The 20,406-nt window shown below is 34.4% G+C and overlaps 3 protein-coding genes across 4 annotated transcripts in view; all 3 read left to right on the top strand.

Moving 5' to 3' along the window:
• The window catches only part of LOC118742905, a 27,952-nt gene extending 18,706 nt beyond the window's left edge, over window positions 1–9,246 (top strand). For both annotated transcript variants that reach the window (XM_036475326.1, XM_036475324.1), the window contains exons 2-3: window positions 3,816–4,132; window positions 8,994–9,246. In XM_036475326.1, coding sequence (XP_036331219.1) covers window positions 3,912–4,132; window positions 8,994–9,006 — 234 coding nt within the window. In that variant the 5' untranslated portion in view covers window positions 3,816–3,911 and the 3' untranslated portion in view covers window positions 9,007–9,246. The remainder of the gene's footprint in view (window positions 1–3,815; window positions 4,133–8,993) is intronic.
• Window positions 9,247–9,300: 54 nt separating this feature from the next.
• LOC118742906 lies at window positions 9,301–9,571 on the top strand (the record flags this gene model as incomplete). The annotated part of the gene is given in 1 exon segment (XM_036475327.1): window positions 9,301–9,571. A coding segment is annotated over 1 exon segment (132 nt). The 3' UTR covers window positions 9,454–9,571.
• Window positions 9,572–12,227: 2,656 nt separating this feature from the next.
• Window positions 12,228–14,736, top strand: LOC118743862. Its single transcript, XM_036476626.1, has 3 exons — window positions 12,228–13,526; window positions 13,603–14,292; window positions 14,363–14,736. The coding sequence occupies exons 1-3, from the start codon at window positions 12,244–12,246 to the stop codon at window positions 14,709–14,711; spliced, it is 2,322 nt and encodes a 773-aa protein (XP_036332519.1). The 5' UTR covers window positions 12,228–12,243; the 3' UTR covers window positions 14,712–14,736.
• The last annotated feature ends 5,670 nt before the right edge of the window (window positions 14,737–20,406 follow it).

Genomic DNA, 20,406 nt, shown 5'->3' with positions numbered 1-20,406 from the left:
TTTTTTTTATTTTTTATTTTTTTTATGTATGTTACCGCATAACTTTGCCCGACGTCAACCGATTTCAATAATTCTTTTTGCAAATTCTTTTGGAAAGGTAGTGTCTCAGAGGTGGCCCCGTGCTAATTTGGTTTAGATCCGATCATTGGATCATGAAATATATAGATGTATATATATTTTTTTTTTAAGTCGGTTTTTTTTTGCTAAAAATTAGTTGTTATCGATAAAATCACACATGCACACATCAAAATTCCCTACGAAAAAAAAATATTTTTTAATTTTTTTTCTTGAAAAATGTTCCACATACAATTTTTTTGGTTAAAAAAAATAGTTTTTGAAAAGATGCCATCTCAAAAAAAAAATTGGAAAAAATCACAATGGTAGCTCTGAGTATTGCGCAATATTTAAGTATAATGTTATGGGGTGCACTCTACAATAATTTGAGTTATGAATTTTTATTACACCGAAGTTGAGTAAAATGAGTACATTACAATTAAAAAAAAAAATAAAATTTTGTTTAGAATTTTTTTGAGTATGCAATTTTGTAGCCCATTAAATTTGAGTATAATAAAGTGCAAGTGTTAAGCTACTGCAAAATTGCGTTGATTTTTAATATTGTTTATGCTCACGGCTTCTTGCACTTTTTCCTTATCGATGAAAATGCCTAAAACCGTTTTCAAAGAAAAAAAAAAAAAATTAACGGCAGTTTTGCAATCGCTTAAGACTTCCACTTTATTGTGCTAAAATTTAATGGGTTATAAAACTGCATATTCAAAAAAATTCTAAAAAAGTTTAAAAAATTTGTAAATTGGTAATGTACTCATTTTACTCAACTTCGGTGTCATTGTGATTTTTTCCATTTTTTGTTGAAATGGCATATTTTCAAAACCTAATTTTTTTATATCAAAAAATTTGTATGTGGAAAATTTTTCAAGAAAATATTCAAAAATATTTTTTTCGTAGGGAATTTTGATGTGTGTAAGTGTGATTTTATCGATAAAAACGTTTTAATTGCGTATGCATGTTCACTTTGAGCAAATTGTGAGCACTGGTTGGGGAAATCTTCGGTAGATTGGGCAAATCGCTAATTGGGCCCCAATTGGGCCAAAATTAGAGCCCAATTGGGAAAAACTTTTGGCTCTGATCGGGCAACCTCAAAAAAAATCCAGCAAGGAAACTTTATCATAATGGGCAACAATTGTTGTGCCCTCAACTGGCACGAAAATCTGCTAGCATCATATAAGTGCACTTTCAGAAAAAAAATCATAACTCGAAAATGACGAAATTGAGCATATTGCTACTCGTACTGAAAATAGTTTATACTATTCCCTAATAGACAAAAAAGTTTGAGAGAAAAAAAGATCTGGCAATTTGAAAAAAAATCAATTTGAAAAAAAAATTTGTTTATAAACAATTATTAATTTAAAAAAAAAATCGTTAAAATCCTTGCTTTTTTGCGGCAGTTATAAACGATTTCATCAAATGTTGCTATTAAGAGAGGAAAAAAGAAGCGTTCATACTCAAAAAGAAAAAAATTCATTATTCGAAAAATTCGCATTTCTGAGCAAAAATTGATTTGAGATGGAATGAGCCATATGTAAAATTAAGATTTTATGAAAAGGAGATCACAAAAAAGTAAAGAAACTACATAAAATGTAGATACAACATAAATACAACACATATACGTACATATGTACATATGTATGTAGACCCTAATACTAATACTAATAATAATAATAATAATAATAATAATAATAATAATAATAATAATAATAGACCCTACCAGAAAAAAGTTGGCATAGCTCCCCTGAGTTCTTATTATCAGTGATCGGACTTCTACTACGTTGTGGTAGATCTGCCACTTTTTTGAGCATCTACCACATCTACCACTCAAGGTCTGAAATCTACCATATAGTTATTCGCGTTTCTGAGTAGTTTTATTTTTGCTTGACATAATTTTCTTAATTTTAAGAGCAAAATTTGTCCAACACTAAACACGATATGGAAACAAGAATGATATAATACAAGATTCCGCATTCCCGGTGACGATGAAATTTCTCAAGTAAAAGTAAACAAAGCCGAATGGGAGGATAAAATAAACTGTAAAATAGTCAATTTTCTTAGTAATCAATTTTTCGACAGGAAACGCGGTTTTATTGTGTTAAATTGCAAAATATATGATTTATAAAAAGAATTAATAGCGAAAATGTAAAAAAACTGCGATTTTTGTGAAAGTAATAGCAAATTTAAGTGCATTTAAGGTTTCTGAGGCGTTGTTTACTTTTACTTGAGAATTGTCAAAATCGGCAAATCCCCATTATCTGTTTCTGAAACGTGCCAAATTTGTTCGCCGCATCGTGATGTGATAGAAAGAAAAGCTGGCAGCACTCCGCAAGGTTTGCAAAATATGTTCGAAAAATATCTTGATATGGAAGCTTTACACTGTCAAGGAAAAAAATTGCCAAAACTCAACGCAATTTTTGGCAACTTCAATCTTGCACTTTATTATAATAAAATTAAATGTTTTTAGAGTCTAATTAAAAAGTTTGCTATTTAGGTGAAACCTTGCAGATTTTTTTTAATTTTTGTATACGGTTTGATCCAAACCCAGAGATCTACCACATTTTTTTCACAGATTCTACCACACAGAATTTTTTTTTTTGAAGTCCGATCACTGACCCGCATCCATTGGAAATTTTTTGTAACACAAAGTACGTGCACCAGTTTGATACATATCGAGCCCTAACCGCCAAAATAACGTAAGCGACATTTTTGTTCAAAATTTTATTTTTGATGCAGAATTATTCCTCGGGCGTCTAGATGTATTTCTGCATCGAAAAGAAAATTTTGAAAAAAATTGCGTTTACGTTATTTTGGCGGTTAGGGCTCGATATGGAAAATTCCCTAGTATTCAATGAAATGTTGGTTTTATTTTTATTTTTTATGAATGACCAACGTTTATTCATTTCCTGATAATAAGAAATCAATTCAAAACATTAACTATTTTTCTTAATATTTTAATACGTTTTCGAAATTTGCATCAATTTGATACAAACGATGGATGCGGTTGTCTTTTTTTGTTACAATGTTCATTGAACTCAAGTAGCCCGTTATAGTACTTACCCACTATACATCAGTTCTTATCACTCTAAAATACCACCCTTAAAGCTCACCAAAACACAGAAAAGTTTGCTAAAGAAAGTGTTTCGATTATTTAAGTACAATTATTGCCGAATATATGTATGTAGGTGTCACTGAAAAATATAAAAAGGCGATCCCGCCTAGGTTCGGCAGGGGTGTACGACGATTTTTTTTTTTTGGTCAGCTTATAAGTTGATGCGGTCTAATGTACATACATATATAAAAATGTACATAGATCATTGTTGGTAATCTTATAAATATGCAAGTTCCTACATACTTAAATATGAGGCCTTGGGAGCCAAAGTAGCTTAACTGATATAAAAAAAAAAAATTTGGTACTACCTAAAATGCATATGATATTTATTACTAAAAAATTTTTTTGTAGATAGGCTCCTCTGGCTCTCATATACTATGTACATATCTATGCAAAAATAACTCATTTAGATAATCGTTATCGCACACACTAGAAAATAAACGAAACAGGAGTACAAACAAAAGTACCAAAAGTCTTAAAGTTTTCATTCACTTTATCAAAAATTGCCATTTATTATAAACACAAAAAAAATTGGATATATATTTACTCGTACATACTATTGCACAGAAAAATAATAACAAGTCATAAATGAAAAAACGTACATATGTAATTAACTTGATTGTTTTGTTTGCGCTTTCAGGGGCTCGTCTAACAACTGAGTCAAACGCTTCGTGAAAAGACCAGTGAATTATCACAACAAATACATTCATTCATATATACGAATATAGAGAGTAGTATGGAGAACGTTAGAACTTTCTTTGCTGGGCAGAATAAAGACGGCACTTTGACAAACAATCAGCAAAACGGTGGACTTAATTTATTCACTGGTCGCTTTATGCCATCCGGCATGAGTGGCGCACTAAAAGGCAATATCATCAGTCCACATATTAGCGGAGAGAATGGTAAAACACATGACGATGTCAAGCGGAAAGATAATGACAATTATTTCTATATAATGTAAGTATTTTAGTGCATAGTATTATTTATTACCGAAATCGTAGCGGTTACAACCAGGGAGTGAAAATAATTGTTTTTTTTTGATTTTATAAAAGTCCGGGGCAAATTATTGGCGTAGAACGAAGTTATCAATGTTCATTTGGTCCCAAGACCTATTGGTCAACAAATCCTGAATAAAAATTATTTTTATTTTTCGAACTTATTAGGAAAAATTTCAATAATAACTGAAAAATCTTGACTATTATTTGTTTAGTCCAGTAATAACAGCTAAACTTGGCCTAATATTTGTTAAGGCCGAAATAAAAGTCCTTTCCTGATTAAACAAATTTAATATCAAATGAATGTTTCAGTCCTCCACACCTATCTAAATGTCAGTGATCTATGAGCCCTGATAGGACTGATTACGGAACACAATCCATGGGGACGACATGTAGGTTTAAGCCCAAAATACAATAGCGCAATGGCAGTGGCAGCGGAAGTTTTTCGAATCATGAAATAAAGCAAAACTCAGATTTTGGTATTATTTCCCATTTAAAAGTGAAATAAAGCAAGTTTTGCGTTATTGCCGTTTGTGATATTTCACTGCTGATTTCAACATGTAGTCTACAATGTTGCTACCCTGCAGTATATTTCGGGTTTCAGAGGCATAGCGAGGACAAAAGAATACTATGTGCTCCGCGTTTTCAGCCTGTGAAAGTCGGACAGTGTGGGAAATCTCCATGCCCAAATATTTTTAGATATTTTCGGTAATAGTTTGAGTCTCCGTGGGCTCCTTCCAGCCAGTTTTTAATGCATGGAATAAGCTTATGATTCCACCTACCTTTTTCCGATTCATCCCAACGCTTTCGCCAGATCTCCATAGAGCGACATATTTCCTGCTCTGTAACCTCTTTTCAGTTTAAACTGATTGTTCCCACAGATACACGCTTATACACTCACTGCATCTCGTTTGCCTGGATATCGACGGGAATCGGCCCAGCAATTGCGAAGGATACTTCGTCAGATATTGTTCGGAATCCACAAATAGTGCTTAGTGCGCTTAGGCGATACACAGATGTGCATATTTTCGAATAATATTTTAGGCTTATTGCTTCAGCCCAAATTGGAGCACCGTAGAATAAGACTGAGCTGACTTCTCTACTAAGCAATACACTTCTACTATGTTTGGGACCGCCGACATATGGAATTATTCTAGATAAGGATGCCTGTAAATTCGATGCTTTTTTTGCTGCATACTCCAGTTGGGCCTTAAAGTTTATAGGCCATCAATCATTACCCCCAAATATTTGATTGTGGGCTTTGATATTATAGTTTCTGATCCAACACTGAGTCTTATTGCCTCTATGGCCTTTCTGCTACTTATCAATATTGCCTCTGTTTTGTTATCTGGTATGGCGACAGAAAGCGTTTCTCTTCTACGATCGTTATAAGCCTGTTGCAAAGAATTTTTTCGAGGAATTTTTTCAGTGTATCCAGACCTTCCATCTTTTCGTCCTTATTAAGAAAAGTCTGAAACACTTTTACAAATAAATCTGGCCTCATTTTAACTACAGCTTTTAAAGCCTTGTTGGGTATTCTGTCTGGCCCAGAGGCTTTTCCCTTTGGATCTTCTTGCATGCAGTTCGTAAACCCTAATAACTGGCACATCGACAATTTCGTATCGCGTACAGTTTGTATAAATAAATATCTCCAAGTCCATAAACATCCAATTACAATTTGTTAACTTCCATTACTAAACTATTATTTTCTTGAATTAATGTCAATACTTTTTGTGTGGTGATCGAATTAACCATAAATATCTATACAGACGACAAGAAAAAATGAGTGCACTTAATTTAAAAGTGTGGTAAAAAATTACTTAAATGTCAAATGTAATTTTGCTCAAAAATACAACAAAAACCAGCTACCACCAAATCAATTCCATAGTAGAATTTCAGATATGCACGAATGTATTTACGTTCGCACGTAAATGGATGAATATGTCAGCACCAATAAAATGTTTCTAGTTTCTATAAATTGTTAAAGCTTTTTTCTTCACTTTTAAACATTGTTTTTGCTTGTTAGCAAATAATGTGCGAATGAGTTAATAACACGCAGAACATTCTGTAAATGTTAGCTCATGTGCTTGGGCGAATTGATATATCACCTTGAACGGCCAACTAACTTATTCAACATTGACAAACTATACTCGTAGAAAACATTAAATACATATGTATACATATATGTATACTAATACCTACTTATATGGACAGCAATAGAAAAAAAATCCGGTTTACATAAATATGTATGTACATTGTTTCAAACATCTATATTTACCTGGCAAACTTGAGTTGAATTGCCTATTAAACAGTAAACTGTCCGCCAATTTTTGATGTTAAGTAATAATGTGGCGTTAATTCGATGCGGCATAAGTGGCTAGGAATGTACAGTACCTGTTTATATGGGCTCTGATAATTTTGGGTTATATCCACTTATTTATTTGTTTCCAAAGGAAAAATAAACCCGTTATTTTCTTGGTGAAGAACACTTTCACCAATATTGTGGCTAATTTATTTGAACAAAATCCAAAAATTAAATACATGCGCAGTTATTACAGCTAAGAAATATATGTAAGTATTTAAAATAATAAACTTGATCTACATTGCAATATTATTTATTTGTTCGGAGCACTAAAAAATTGATTCTAATGCAAGTTTTTCAAGCGAAACTTCTTAGGGAGCTTTTAACGCCACTGAGTGGGGGAATGAAGAGAGAGGAAAGTGGAGATGAGTCAATCCATGTCAAATCGACCAAGTTTTTTTTTTATCATAAAATGAGGTTCGGTCAAAGAAAAACAATTTCTTTTCGAAACTTCCAAATTTCACAGTTTCCCGGATTTCGCAAGTTTAGTTTTTGAATGTCCCAAATATAATTTTAGTTACGAATATGGTTCTGGTCCCGTTTTAAAGATAACATTTAGGGCCACCTAAAAAAGAATGTTAAAAAAAAAATTAAAAAGTTACCAAATTTTGAATTTTAAAAATCGTTCGGATCAATTTTCTTATACTCGTAACTCATCTTAAAAAATCCTGACATTTTCAAGTAGGCTGTTTTTTAAGATACAATTTTTTAACTTTGAAAAACAAAACAATTGTATTAGAAACTCTAAATTAATTTAAAATTATTTAATGAGACTTTACTTAAAGCTTCACAAATTTTCTTTTTCAAAGTTCAAAAATTCATATCTCAAAAAACACCTTGAAAATTTCACATTTCCTTTAAGACTCCTGTCCCAGTGCCAGTTTTGCAGGCATCAAAAAAGGCCTACACTTTTTAGACGCTCCAGTCGCAGCTAAAAAAAAAAAAAGAGATCTATCATGTGAAGTAGGCATACTGTATACTCTAGTCGTACCTACAAGGCGCAATTAAAAACTCACTTAAAATCGCAAAATATTTTGTTTAAGAAACTAAGTACAATTTCGTAATCTGCTTCACGTAAGTAAACGATGTCATGGACATTTTGTTTGAAAGTAGCCAATATGTAAAGAGCTGGTTAAAAGAAGAAACTGTGTTGGAGAAAGAAAGGACGGTTCAATTACATTATATACATACATTCTTTAACCGATTCTCCAGCCAGTAAAAATTGAGTAAATAAACATACTCTACGATGTAAAGCTTAAAGAATAGCAGGCATCAGAAAATACATAACGCGATTATGTTCAATACATTTCAGGTCATTACCCTGATAATTTCGTAAAAATTGCCAGGGTTCATTTAACTTTCTTAACGGGCAATAAAAGTACTGCGAACGTATATTCACACATAGCTATGTCGCTGAGTACAAAGGGTGTTTTGCCCCCTTCTAGCGCAATTCCAAAAGCCAAACTAATAAAAAGAAATATATGTTGATAAGTAGCACCTTTTTTTTTATAAGTCAATGTATGCCATGCCGAATGCAATGGGACTATGCACTCAATATTAGTCAACTACTCAGTGGCTACCAAATCGAAACAAAGCGACCACCGACTGTAGCGCAACACACATTGCAGCGGTGAGTACAATCATGATCATGTCGAATAGGTTTGAACAATGCCCAAAGGCATCGGCATCGGCATCGGTGGTGTATGTAGTAAGGTCTTTGTTGATCATATACATATGCATATATGTATATGTATAGTATACGTTCTCGTAATATTTTTTAGCTTAATATTTTGAAATCTTTGCATATATGTAATAAATACATTTGTATGTACAAGTATGTATATATTTAAGTACATATCATATGCATATTTATATCGTAAAACACGCATGAAAGTTGGTCAGTTTGTCTGCATTTGTTGGCTTGGAAAACGCAAAAAAAAATACCGCCTTTATAAAATTAATTAAGCAACAGTTCAACGGTGAGTAGTCGGCTGCTAAGTAGTTATATCTACATACGTACCGCAGGCTTCCTGATTACTTGAATTCTGCGCGTCATTTAGCACGAATGTAAAATAAAAACAAATCAAGAAACGACAAAAATATAATAAAATATACTCATACTTTTATATATACATATGCATATACAAATTATCCGTGCCTTTTGTATGTACTTTCGTATGCCTGCATGCAAGTTTATCGGCAATGAGAGTGCATATAAAATTCAGAGACCAAAGTGAATGCTAGTCATTTTTGGTTGCACAGCAAGTCCGGGTGTGACCACAAGAACAACCTACATATTAAAATTAAAATAAAATTAACACTCTACTTTTGGGTATACTAAAATGCATATTTAAAATTTAATAATAGTATTTTTTGATTTTAATTTCTGCTTATTTAAAATAATTGAACACTACGTTGTAATAACTTGTTTTTCCATTTTTTTGTTTTGCTTTATTTCCAGGTGGCGTTCATAAATCAAGTTGACTACATCACCCGCAAAAAGTAACCTACATTCGACTTACACAACTTCTGTGCAAACAAATATTCAAAGTACACATAATTTATTTTATGAACACACATTTGTACATCTAGAGTTGCATACAATTATATATGCTAGTGATATTAGTTTTAAAACAAGTTCTTTTTTTCAACAACTGCAAATATTTACTTACGTAGATTTGCTAAGCCTTAGGACCTAACAGGGAAATAGAATCGAAAAGAATTACGGCTGGTATAGTGCAGAAAGCAGCAGTTACAATACACAATACACAATTCATTTCCACATACAAATGGATCCATCTGATATATTCACTATTTTCTGTTGGCTGATTTGTACACTTTTATTTGGACCCACGTTATTCTTTCTATGTATTTACTTACCTGAATTACCTGTTAGATATATAAAACGCATTCGATCATAGGTAAACTTTAAACTTTACTCATGTAAATTTAGAAATCTACTTCATTGTAAGCGCTTAGTTATTATACATACATATGTATTTGTTATGGTTTAGTAAATAAGGTTTAATGTATTTTTTTATTGAAATAAATATTTTTACTAAACGACACAACTTTGTAAAATTATTTTTGACTATCATACATGTTATTCTAAACTTGAGTTGCCTTATCAGGTCGGCAAAATACGCTACCCAGTGTGGAAAATGAAGGTTTCTGTGACAATGCAAAAATGTTTGTGAAATCTTAAGGCTATGCCAGATAAAACTTTGGCTTCGCGTTGCGTAACAAATTAGCTTTAACAGCTAAAATAAAATGTATGAAAAAGTTGAAAGTAAATTCAACAAATAGAAAAAAAAATTCCGCCATATTGGATCCATAATTTTGAAGTTTTTTAATTTGATGTCAGATCCTTAATCAGCGACTCCAACAACACCTGCGTAACAAGTTTCAAGCTGATCCGATCCATTTTCAAATTATCGTCCGCAAGGCCGTATTTAGGGGGACGGATTACTGTCTAGGGATCACTGTGGCTCGCAACCCAAATTAAAACTCTTACAATTACTTTTTGATAGAAGGACCCCATCTCAGCTCATTTAGCGCTAGGCGAAAACTTGCGCATGAGCAATTGCAAGCTCCTTATGGTCTGGGCTGAATCGGAGGCGATCAAATCGTAATCACTGACCCCAAAAACAGGAAGTCTAATGAAGTTTGAAAAATCACAAGTTAACATTCTTTTGATCGATTCAGCATAGGGGGGGGAGGGGGGTTGACTTTCCTCTTAGAAACCGTAAATGACTTGATCTAGAAAAATGGCAAAATACGGGTACTTTGTATCTACTTCCGTGAATGCTTGATTTTTTCATGGCTGCAAAATCGTGTCAAACGGTGTTATCCGAGCAAAATGTGTGAAATCAACTCAGCACTTTCAATTAGGTGCCTATTAAGGTGTTCGATTATTTGCATTCGCGAAATTGCAATTTGACAAAAACACGGCTCCTAATTTTTAAATTAAGAAAAAACCGGATAACCCGGTTTTATTTTACATAGTTTTCATACAGTGACTAACAATTACAATAAAACCATTAACAGTAAATATAGCTTTGCTTAAAAAATAGCAAAGCAAAACAAGTTCAAAGTTATTTTAGATCAATAGTTAAACAAATAAAAATCAATGAAAAATTCACGTTTGATCTTATTTTAAATTTATTAACTCTTTATTGCATTTTTCTGATTTTTGTTTTGGATTTGAATAGTGCTCTTTCCGCCGTAGCCGAGTGTTTAGAGGTGCATACTGCCACTTGGGAGGTCCAGGGTTCAATATCTTGTCGCAAACTTCTCAGTGTACTTTTCCTATAAAAAAACTTATTCGGAGATGGAGTAAAAGTCTTTTATGGCGTCTTGTTAAAAATCGACTATCCTGTTATTCGGTTAGTCTACTAGTCGATTAGAAACTTTTTTGACAGTTGATAGTCAAATAGCAATTCGACTAACCGTGCACTTTCGGCAAACCGCTCCCTATCGAGTAGTCTGAAAATGGAAATTATTCGAATAGTAACAGCTTTTCACCATAGAATTATTGTTATTAGTGCAGCTGGGTTTTGTCAGCAAGCATAAGTATTCAAAAGATATAAGAAAACAATCTGCCTTATACTGAGTTTCGCCTAAAAAAATTCCCCCGAAAATTTTTCATCCGCCGATAGTAAATACATGGAAACCAAAAGCGAAAAGTGAACCGGTTCAGGGAAGATGAAACTCATGAAAAGGCTGATGAAAACGAAAAGTGAACCGGTTCGGGGAAAATGAAACTCATAATCAGCTTTATCATGAGTTTCATTTTCCCGAACCGGTTCACTTTTCACTTTTGGTTTCCATGGTTTTACTAGGGCGGGATTTAACGTGACGGGACTCAAACGGGTGTTTAGTCGCTACCAAGAGGATACGTGGATATAAATATCAGGATGTCGTGAGCTGCGATTAAATCGTACGCAAATGAATCACTTCTGGCCACTCCTAGGTGAATGGAAGTCAAAAGCTTTCGCCATTTTCCCGTGGTGGTATCGAGAGAAAGATTCTGCGAAAGATTTTCGGCTCTTTGAGCATTGGCGACGGCGAATACCGCTTTACGATTTAACGATGAGCTGTATGAGTTTTACAATGATATAGACATAGTGCAGCGAATTAAAATACAGGAAATACGTATGGATAAAAACGCTCCAGCTCTGAAAGCTTCAACGCGGATCGCGATGCTGGTAACTGAGGAAGAGGTAGGGAAGGCATTTCCAATTGGCGTCAGTTGGTACAGAAGAGAAATGACTGTCGTGCTGTTTGGGACTCGGCCGAAATCGCTTAGGCGGTTACAGCGCCAATAAAGAAAAAAGATATAAAGTTTTTTGTAAGAACAACAGCGGCAAATTTTTATTTTTTAGATCGGGACTTGAACTGATTTTTGAATAGAACCGTGAAGCGTGGTCTTTCTTTGAGTACATGGTCGTCGACAGCTCTTTGTAAACTGCAAACGCTGACGATGAGTTTCGTATTTGCCTGTCTACTTGCCTTTTATTTCACTCTGTTGAATTTTAATTGAAACGCACTGACAACACTTTTAAACTTAAGAAATCATAAAATAATTTTATTTTCTAAAAATGTGTAGAACAAAATTAGGCAATTAGTAAAACACGCACATATTTTGTAAATAATAAAAATATTACTTTGCTTTAATTGATAACGAAAGATTTCTAAAAAACTACACGAAAATGGAGGAGGAAGAGCTGGAAAAACAGATTGATTACTTTCACCCTATTCGCACGAATACAATGGGCATACCACAAGAGCATGACCTCTTAATGGCATATGATGTATATCGACCCGCATTAGAAACTCGTAAATTGAGGTCAGAGCAGAGTCGTACTTTATACGCAGAGATTTTCATGGAGAACATCAAGTTAGGTCCATTGAGAGACCTTTGTACACGCGTCTTAGCTTCAACATTCACACCGGAGCAAATGACGTTCATGGCCGAAGATCCATTGAAACTACGTTTGTACTATGATGCACTGAGTTTGGATCTACCATTGGATGAATGTTACCACATCACGGACGAGAAATATTGGCGTCGTTTTGTATTGGCCAAGAATAAGGACGGTACTTTAGCTTTTAAGAAGGAGCATGAATATGATTGGCGTAGTCTTGGATTGTCAATGAAATTTGTAGAGTTAGTTGAAGCTTGTCCAGCCGAATATTGGCCCGATGATGAAATGCGACCCATAGCTATGAAAATCAAAGATTATGTTAGTGAAATGCATATACGAAAGCTGCAATCGATGTCGGAGCGTTACTTCAGAGATCGTATACATTTAGACGAATCTGATGAAACAGAGAGCGATTCCACGGATGTTGAATCGATGACAGTAACGCCTATCTCTACAGAGGCATCATTGGACAATATGGGCGAAGAGGAAGAGGAGGAATTGGAGGAGGGAAAAAATGCACATAGCGCAGTCAAACATAATACAGATTTCTCCGAATCATATTTGAACTCAGTAAGAGTACAGAAAGCAAATCAAGAAACTGATGATGAAGAAGAAGATGCATGGAAACGCTTCCATCAGGATATATTGGATGAACGCAAAGAAAGAACTCGTGTACTAAGAGAAGCGCAACAAAAACGACGCGCAGAGCGGGAGGAAAGACGACGAATTCGAGAGGCGCTGAAGGTTAAAACTCCACCGCCAGTTGAAGAAGAAACGCCTGGAAAGAAAATATTTCTACCGGAAGATGTGTTCGATATAAGAGTTGAAGAGCCCGAAGATGATGGCCAAGCGCCGATAAGTGATCGGCCTAATTTGGAACGCGCGCTGAAGACAATCAAACTGCTTGAATATCCAATGAGGCTTTGTCATCACGTCAGCTTGCGATTTTTGCGCTTTTTCGATAACTTGGTCAACTTCACCATCGAGTTCCGTGGTCCGGATATGCAACGTGATTTTCATGAGAGACATTTAAATTTATCATACCAGGATATAAGGGGTTTGGCATTGTGAGTAATGCATTTTGAATAGCCAATAAATATGTTTATGTACATATATCACTTTGTCTTATCTATGATTAAACAGCGGTATATCGTTTCTGAAAAAATTAAAGATTTTCCGTTTGCGCTCTAGCAAAATGGATGCGACAAAGTTATATATCCTAGCCAAGTCACTTAAATGTTTGGAAAGTATTGAAGTAATAGATTTCGGTTACGATCACTTGGAGGACGATTGTGGGCTTGGCTTGTTTGAACTGTTTCGTCATAACAACTCCATAAAATCACTGGAGCTTGAGCATAATTTGATTGGATCGCGTGCTATGCATTTCTTGGCAATCGGTATCAGTCGTTTTGGCGGACAGCTGGAATATCTCGGTTTGGCAGGTAATCCGCTGGGTGACCAAGGCCTACATGAGCTAAGCACCAAACTTCTTGGCACGCACCAAATCACTCATTTGTGCTTGCGAACTGCACAGATAACTGAATCGGCGATAATATGTTGCATTGCGAATGAATTTCTAAAACACTTGCCGCTTCAACATCTGGATGTGCGTACCGTGCCAATTAGTCGACAGGCAGGTATCGAAATTTTAAGGGTTCTGCGACTCAATCAAACTATAAAGCACTTTGATGTACGTGATTGTGGTTTGGATGTTGATCTTGAATTGGATATAGATATAATTGTGAAGCGAAATCGATACATCGCGGAAAATCCATATTTGAATGACCCAACGAAGTCTACGGATGAGATTGATGAATATGTAAACCGCATGAAGTGAGGCCATTTGTGGACTATGAAGTTAATCACCGATCAGTATTTTGTATTTTATGTTCTGTATCTTTAGAAATCCGATATTACTACGCGCTTTAGATGCTGTAAAAAAACATGCTGAATGTTTGAAAAATCGTCCACCTGAATTCCAGCCAACAACCGCTCTATTACAACTAGATGGCGAACCACCGGAAGAGGAAACTAAAAGTATCAAATCTTTGGATAAGATAATAAGAAAGACGCAATCGAAGCTGGAGCTAGAAGACGTCTCCGCTTCCTCGACCACAAATTGTGAGATTCTGCGGCGTAAACCATTCGTTTATGATCCGAACACTTTTACAGTGGAAGAATTTCACGAACATGTCTTTCTGCCAGGGCCTGGTGAACGTTATTACTATTTTAACGCGTCACAAAAGCAGTGATTAAGTGCATCAGTCTAAAGTAAGTTCGAAGTTGCTGAGTTTTTTTTTCTACACACTTTGACAACGAGGTTAATATGGTTGTCAGTCCATTGAGTTATTCTATGTAGACGTTCGTATCTAAATACCATCAAAATTTCACACGCTGGAAACTAAAGAAAGAAAAGATGATCTGCCGCAACCAAGTGTAGGGTGACACGTAGAATCTAGTCCAGGGATGATAATCTTTAACAAATCTTAAAATTTTATATCATTGTAATGCTTCCAACTTCGACTGATCATATGGGGCAGGTCTGAACAACTTCACGAACTTTCATTGCCTTTCTAATGAGGCAATTTAATGCTTGCTGAATAATTTCCTAAAACGTAATCATAAATAATCCAATTGGGAACAGATTTTTATTTTGATTTAATATCAAAATTTCATCGATGTTACCACCAGCACGTTTTCTTTCAAATGAAAATATGGCTGTGAAACTATCAAATTGCCTGCAATAGATGTCAAGCAATAAGCGCTGACATATATTGCAGCCCATGAGAAATAGGCGTCTATATTGGAAATATATTTTGTGACATGGTTATCACGACATCAGTGTTTTCCTGTGGAGACAGGGCCTAACGACGCGATGAAGAAATTTACGAGCTTAGAACTATTTCTATGCTGTTGCACTGCATATGGGCGTAGCCAGGTAGGGGCAGGGGGGGCTCGAGCCTCCCCCCCTAACTTTCAAATTTTCCTTATATATATATAAAATAGTACCCTGAAATGCCAGCTAAATAGGGTCGGCTCATTTTTTAATTTGTGAAATGAATGCAGTTTTTTTAATTTATATTGAAAAAAAAAAAATTCCACCTGGTTACAAATGCAATTTATAGAATGGCTAAAAAAAAAAAACATTGCCAAATTACATTAATTTCAATTAACAACTTGAATACTCGAAATTTCCTAATTTGTCTGCTGATCAGTTAAAAGGAGTAGGCTTTGCAACAAAAAAATTGTAAACAGCATTTTGTTTCCTCTTTATTAAGTTCTCCCCTCCAAATAGTTCACTAACACTATAAAGAATACCTATAAAAAGAGCCACTTTATCAGAAAACGCAAAAAATCGCAAGATGAAATTGGCAGATTAAACTCAAAACTCCTCATTTTACACATTTTTAATAGTCTTAAAACGGTCAAATACGGCCAACAAAAGCATATTCAAATTCATTTTTAAAAAGAAAGAAAAATGAATTAAAGGATATATCGGAAGTATTTATTTTTCCTTACAAAAAAATGTCTATAAAAGAAAAAAGTTATAGATTTTTAAAGCACTTACTTTTCTGTTTATTACCTATATTTTATGATATTTTTTTAATTATTAACTTAAATGTCGTGGTTTGAAAATAGATAAAAAATAGAACACAAAATCGATTCCAATATTGCTCTCACGGACAATGACTTTGACCACCTGCTAAGCAGTTGTCGTTCGTTTTTTTTTTTAGAAAAACAGAAAACACCGTTGTTTTGTTTGAAGTTTAGTTTATCAAATACCAAAGATGAAAAGTTTACTTTTGTAAGTACGAAAACGATTTTTGGCCACATAAATTGATTGAAATTATCTATAGTTCTTCGTACAGTTCTATAAGTAACGTAACTCTTCTTCGTACCGTTTTTTCTTGCAGGCTGTAGCTGCGTAAAAAAATTCCCAAGTTGCGAAGTTGCATCCGTTGTTCATTCCAAGGGTAAACACCAAACAGGCCATTCTACACTTGGTCCTTCCATTGTATTCATAAGTGTCCTTGTTTTTTTTTTGTCCACCCATGTCCGTCGAGTCGAAGGACCTTTTAACCGTAGCATCATCAAAATTACGTATGCATTCGCTTTATTTTTATTCGAAAGCTCGTAGAATTCATCGTTCTACCTTCTTCGGTACCCGTCGCCTACACGAACTGGGCCATATATCTTGCGTAGAGAATGTTCCCAAAGCTTTCTCGTCTTTGCTTGTCATTGGCTATGCTTCTGAGCCAATATTTTTTATTTTTTTTTCATCGAAAGACTGTTGGAAAGAGTTAATCTTCAAATCATTAGGCTGTCATCGATGTTGCTAATAAACAAAATTGTTTACTATTTCGTAGTTATAATCGTAAACAGTGTCGTGTATTGGTAATACGTGAAGTGATGGAGGAAGGTATTCCGGCTGGTCGTCGTTCGCCGCCAGGCCAACTTCTTTTGCCTCCTTTTCTAAGCTGGAGAATTCTGCGCTAACAGCCGTTATTTTGATGTCAACGTTGTCAATATCAGGTGCATTCAATATCAAACAATTGTTCCGAATTGTTACTAGTTGTTACTGGAAATGCATACAATAACCGAAAATATTTTCAAGAGAGAGCGAATTCGAGAGCGTAATAACCCGAGAGAGCTGCAAATTCTTGCAAGTCAAAATTTTACTAGCAGGAATTTGCAGAAGTCAAAAAGTAAGGTTATGTTTCCAATTTAAATGTAAACAAAGTGTTTTAAAAAGATGATTTGATGAAACATAATTAGTCAAATGAAAATATGGATGAAAAATCTAAATCTATTATATGTTTTTACCTCGCTTCTATTAGCTCGGGATGTAACTATGTAATATTGATGCGCCTAAAAGATGCAGCGATTTCCACTCTCAATTACATGCCTGATGACAGTACGAATTTGAATTTCTTTAAACTTCCGTTCTTAAAACTTCCATTCGTACTGTCACCAGGTTACTTTAATAGCGAGGTTTTAGTTTTTGAAACTATAATTTTTTTATTTTTAGTTTTATGACGATGGGAAATATTCCTAATCAAAAAAAAAAAATTGCGCGCCAAAAGTTAACTATCAAAAAGTGTCTAAATGGCGTAAGTTGCAAGTTTTTACTAGTTTTGCGTTCAGTAACTTTTTCTGAAAATTTTATCCTCCTCTCAATTTTACTCTCTATTTTTCCTTTACGCTCTCGCTGCAAGTACTTACTGGAAAAGTTATTAAATGGACCTATCATCTGCATAAGCTAGCGGCAAAGAGCGTTTGCTGTATATGGTTCAGCTGCGATTCGGATGGAAAGCTCATTTAAAGCTTTCTAACATAAGATTGAAGACATCGCACGAGATTGAGTGGTCTTCTCTAAAACAGTGCAGTTAGGTCCGTCCAAATTTAGGCTGAGCTCGATGTTATTCTCGATGTCAGTCTACATAGCCGTACAAGTTTTACGGGTCTTCCAAATTTAAGACCTGCCGTCGTAGAGGTAGCCTTTTTCGCACGACGCTGCATGCATAACTGGTCAATGTTGGGCTTCCTAAATTCGTTTAGGAAGAGCTTTGGCCTTTCACGCAGTGTTGGACAGATAAGCGACTGTTTTTTCTACTAATTACTAAGATTTTACTTACATCAATCCACTATTACTCGGAATTAAGCTTCTATCTATCAAGGTAGTTTTGCACAACTCTATTAAAAATAACCAAGTGTATAATTTCTGCGGTTGCATCAGTGATTTTTACGACTAACCTCATACAGGTTTACCTTCACTTTTTAGAAGTGTATTCTCGTACATAGCCAAGCAAGGAAAAAATTACGTACAAATATACATACATACATATATGCTTATTTACATACATGTATATATGTACGTACATTTGAATTCTTATGTACTGTAATACCATATATATACAAATGTACATATGAACGTATGTATGTACATACATTTCAGCAATCAATTCGATTAATCGATAACTAAAACAATTCTAATAATTTCTATAGCAACTTCATGGCTTTACGGCAATTGCTTGAGTTCAATGGAAAACAGCGAAAGGAAATGTCTAATATAAAAATATAGAAAATGAATAAAAACACAGCAAGTAAACACGAAATGAGCAGCTGAAATGAGACAAACAAAACAATATGTGAAAATAAATATTGAAATAAAAAAAGTTGTTGTTTTTTGAAAAATTGCAATTTTCAAAATATTGTACACATTTCAAAATTAAATAAACCCGACTCGCATTTTTTTATACGCAAATTATCGCTGTATTTTATGTAGTGTGCGTTTTAACGGTGCTGTGTAGAGTGAAAACGTCTTGGACGAGTGCGAATATTGTCGCGATATTAAATCTGTTTTTTTTTTTACATTTATTTTGATAAAAGTTCAATAGCTGCTGTTTGTTGTTGCTAAAAGTGAAAGCATTATGCCAAATAAGCAGCTGCAACGAAGTGTTGGCGGTGGTAGTGGTGGTGGTGGCGATAGAAAGAAAGGCTCAAAATTAAAGGTAAAGCGCATTTTAGTACATACAACAATTGTGTTAAATGTGCACTTTTATTTACTTACAATTGATTATTTGACAATATGCTTGTATGCCTATTAAAAAAACATTGTGTAAGTATGTATGTATGTTTGCAAATGCAAGTTTTGTACCCAATGCCAGCTGTGCGAACTGCTGTAAGAAATTAGGACAGCCCTGCAGAGGACTAGTTAGAAAATAGTTTCGCGTGCCTGACACGTAGTTACTGCTGTACTAGTATCATTGTCATTCTCATCATGATTCAATTAGTTTCATTTTCCGCTTACGAGCACAATTTTGCCAAAATACTGCTTCCCGGAATGGATTTTGTACGAAATGTTCACTTTTAGCTGCATTTCCGCTTTGCAACACTTTTCCTGTTTTTGAGTAAGTTTTCTTTGATCTGTACTAAAATTGCACTAAAATTTTTTCAAAGGTTCTTTTTGCATAGAACATATCCCCCTTTTTGCGAACCTGTGGGATGTGCCCTTGATGAATACTCAGAAAAATATAATAATGCCCCTATATGCGACTAGTGTTAAACTGGCCTTATTCGCATTAAATGCCATTGAAAAACTTTAATGAAAAGCAGTATTGAAACAAATTTTAAAACCTAAAACAAAACAAACGAGAGATTTCGCTTTTCCGTTTTGCTGCACATTTCGTTTAAATGCACCAAATCATTTGCAGTGGAAGTATATGCAGCTAAACGGAATATACTGATGACTGGTACAATGTTAAATATCTCATCCAAAAATATCAGTTTTCTGGGGCATTTAGCCAGTTTGGGACTATCAACTGTTTTTTGTCACAAAATCTAATATCTCGCCAATGAGAGCAGTGAAATAAATTTAACGGGATTTTAAAAATTTTGAGATGGAGAATTTAGGAAAAATAGTCTCGTTAGGTAAAAACAATTACTTCTGACGTGAAAACAGTGTTTGTGTATGCTGTTTCTAAGCAAAAAAATAAAAAAAATACATATATAATCTTACATTTGAAGGTCGCTATCAAATTATCTTTGAAAGTAAAATTAATGCTTTTTTCCTCCTTTTTTGGTTTAAAAAGCATGCACTGAACTTAAAAAAAAAAAACAAGTAAAACGTCTAAAATCGAGCAAAGCCGAACATCAAGTACCCGGTGCTCGTATTAAATATAGTTTTTTCCCCCTTTTCCGAAAACTACCGTTGGAAGGTAAACACGGGTGCTTTTACCCCTATTTCAAACATTGAGTAAATTAGCGTCTTTAAATTGCGAAATATCGAAGTTCCCGTATTTTTGAAATTCACCGTTATATGAAAAGTCGGCGTAATTTTAGTCCGATTTCAAAAATTTGCAACGCCATGTTTTGATATGTCAAGTTTGGTACAAATTCATGGAACGGTTCCCAAGATACACATATGTGGTCAGAAGTAGGCGGTGC

This window comes from Rhagoletis pomonella, unplaced genomic scaffold (genome assembly GCF_013731165.1).
Source record: "Rhagoletis pomonella isolate Grant_MI unplaced genomic scaffold, Rhpom_1.0 Rhpom_scaffold_00007, whole genome shotgun sequence".
Lineage (NCBI taxonomy): Eukaryota > Metazoa > Arthropoda > Insecta > Diptera > Tephritidae > Rhagoletis > Rhagoletis pomonella.
Note: the sequence above shows the minus strand (reverse complement) of the source record. Positions and strands in the feature narration are given on the sequence as shown.

Excerpts from the sequence above, each read along its gene's own strand:
- LOC118743862 (XM_036476626.1), top strand. The coding sequence starts at position 12,244 with ATGGAGGAGGAAGAGCTGGAAAAACAGATTGATTACTTTCACCCTATT. Across the intron at positions 13,527-13,602 it reads GATATAAGGGGTTTGGCATT|CGGTATATCGTTTCTGAAAA; the intron begins GTGAGTAATGCA and ends ATGATTAAACAG. Across the intron at positions 14,293-14,362 it reads GAATATGTAAACCGCATGAA|AAATCCGATATTACTACGCG; the intron begins GTGAGGCCATTT and ends CTGTATCTTTAG.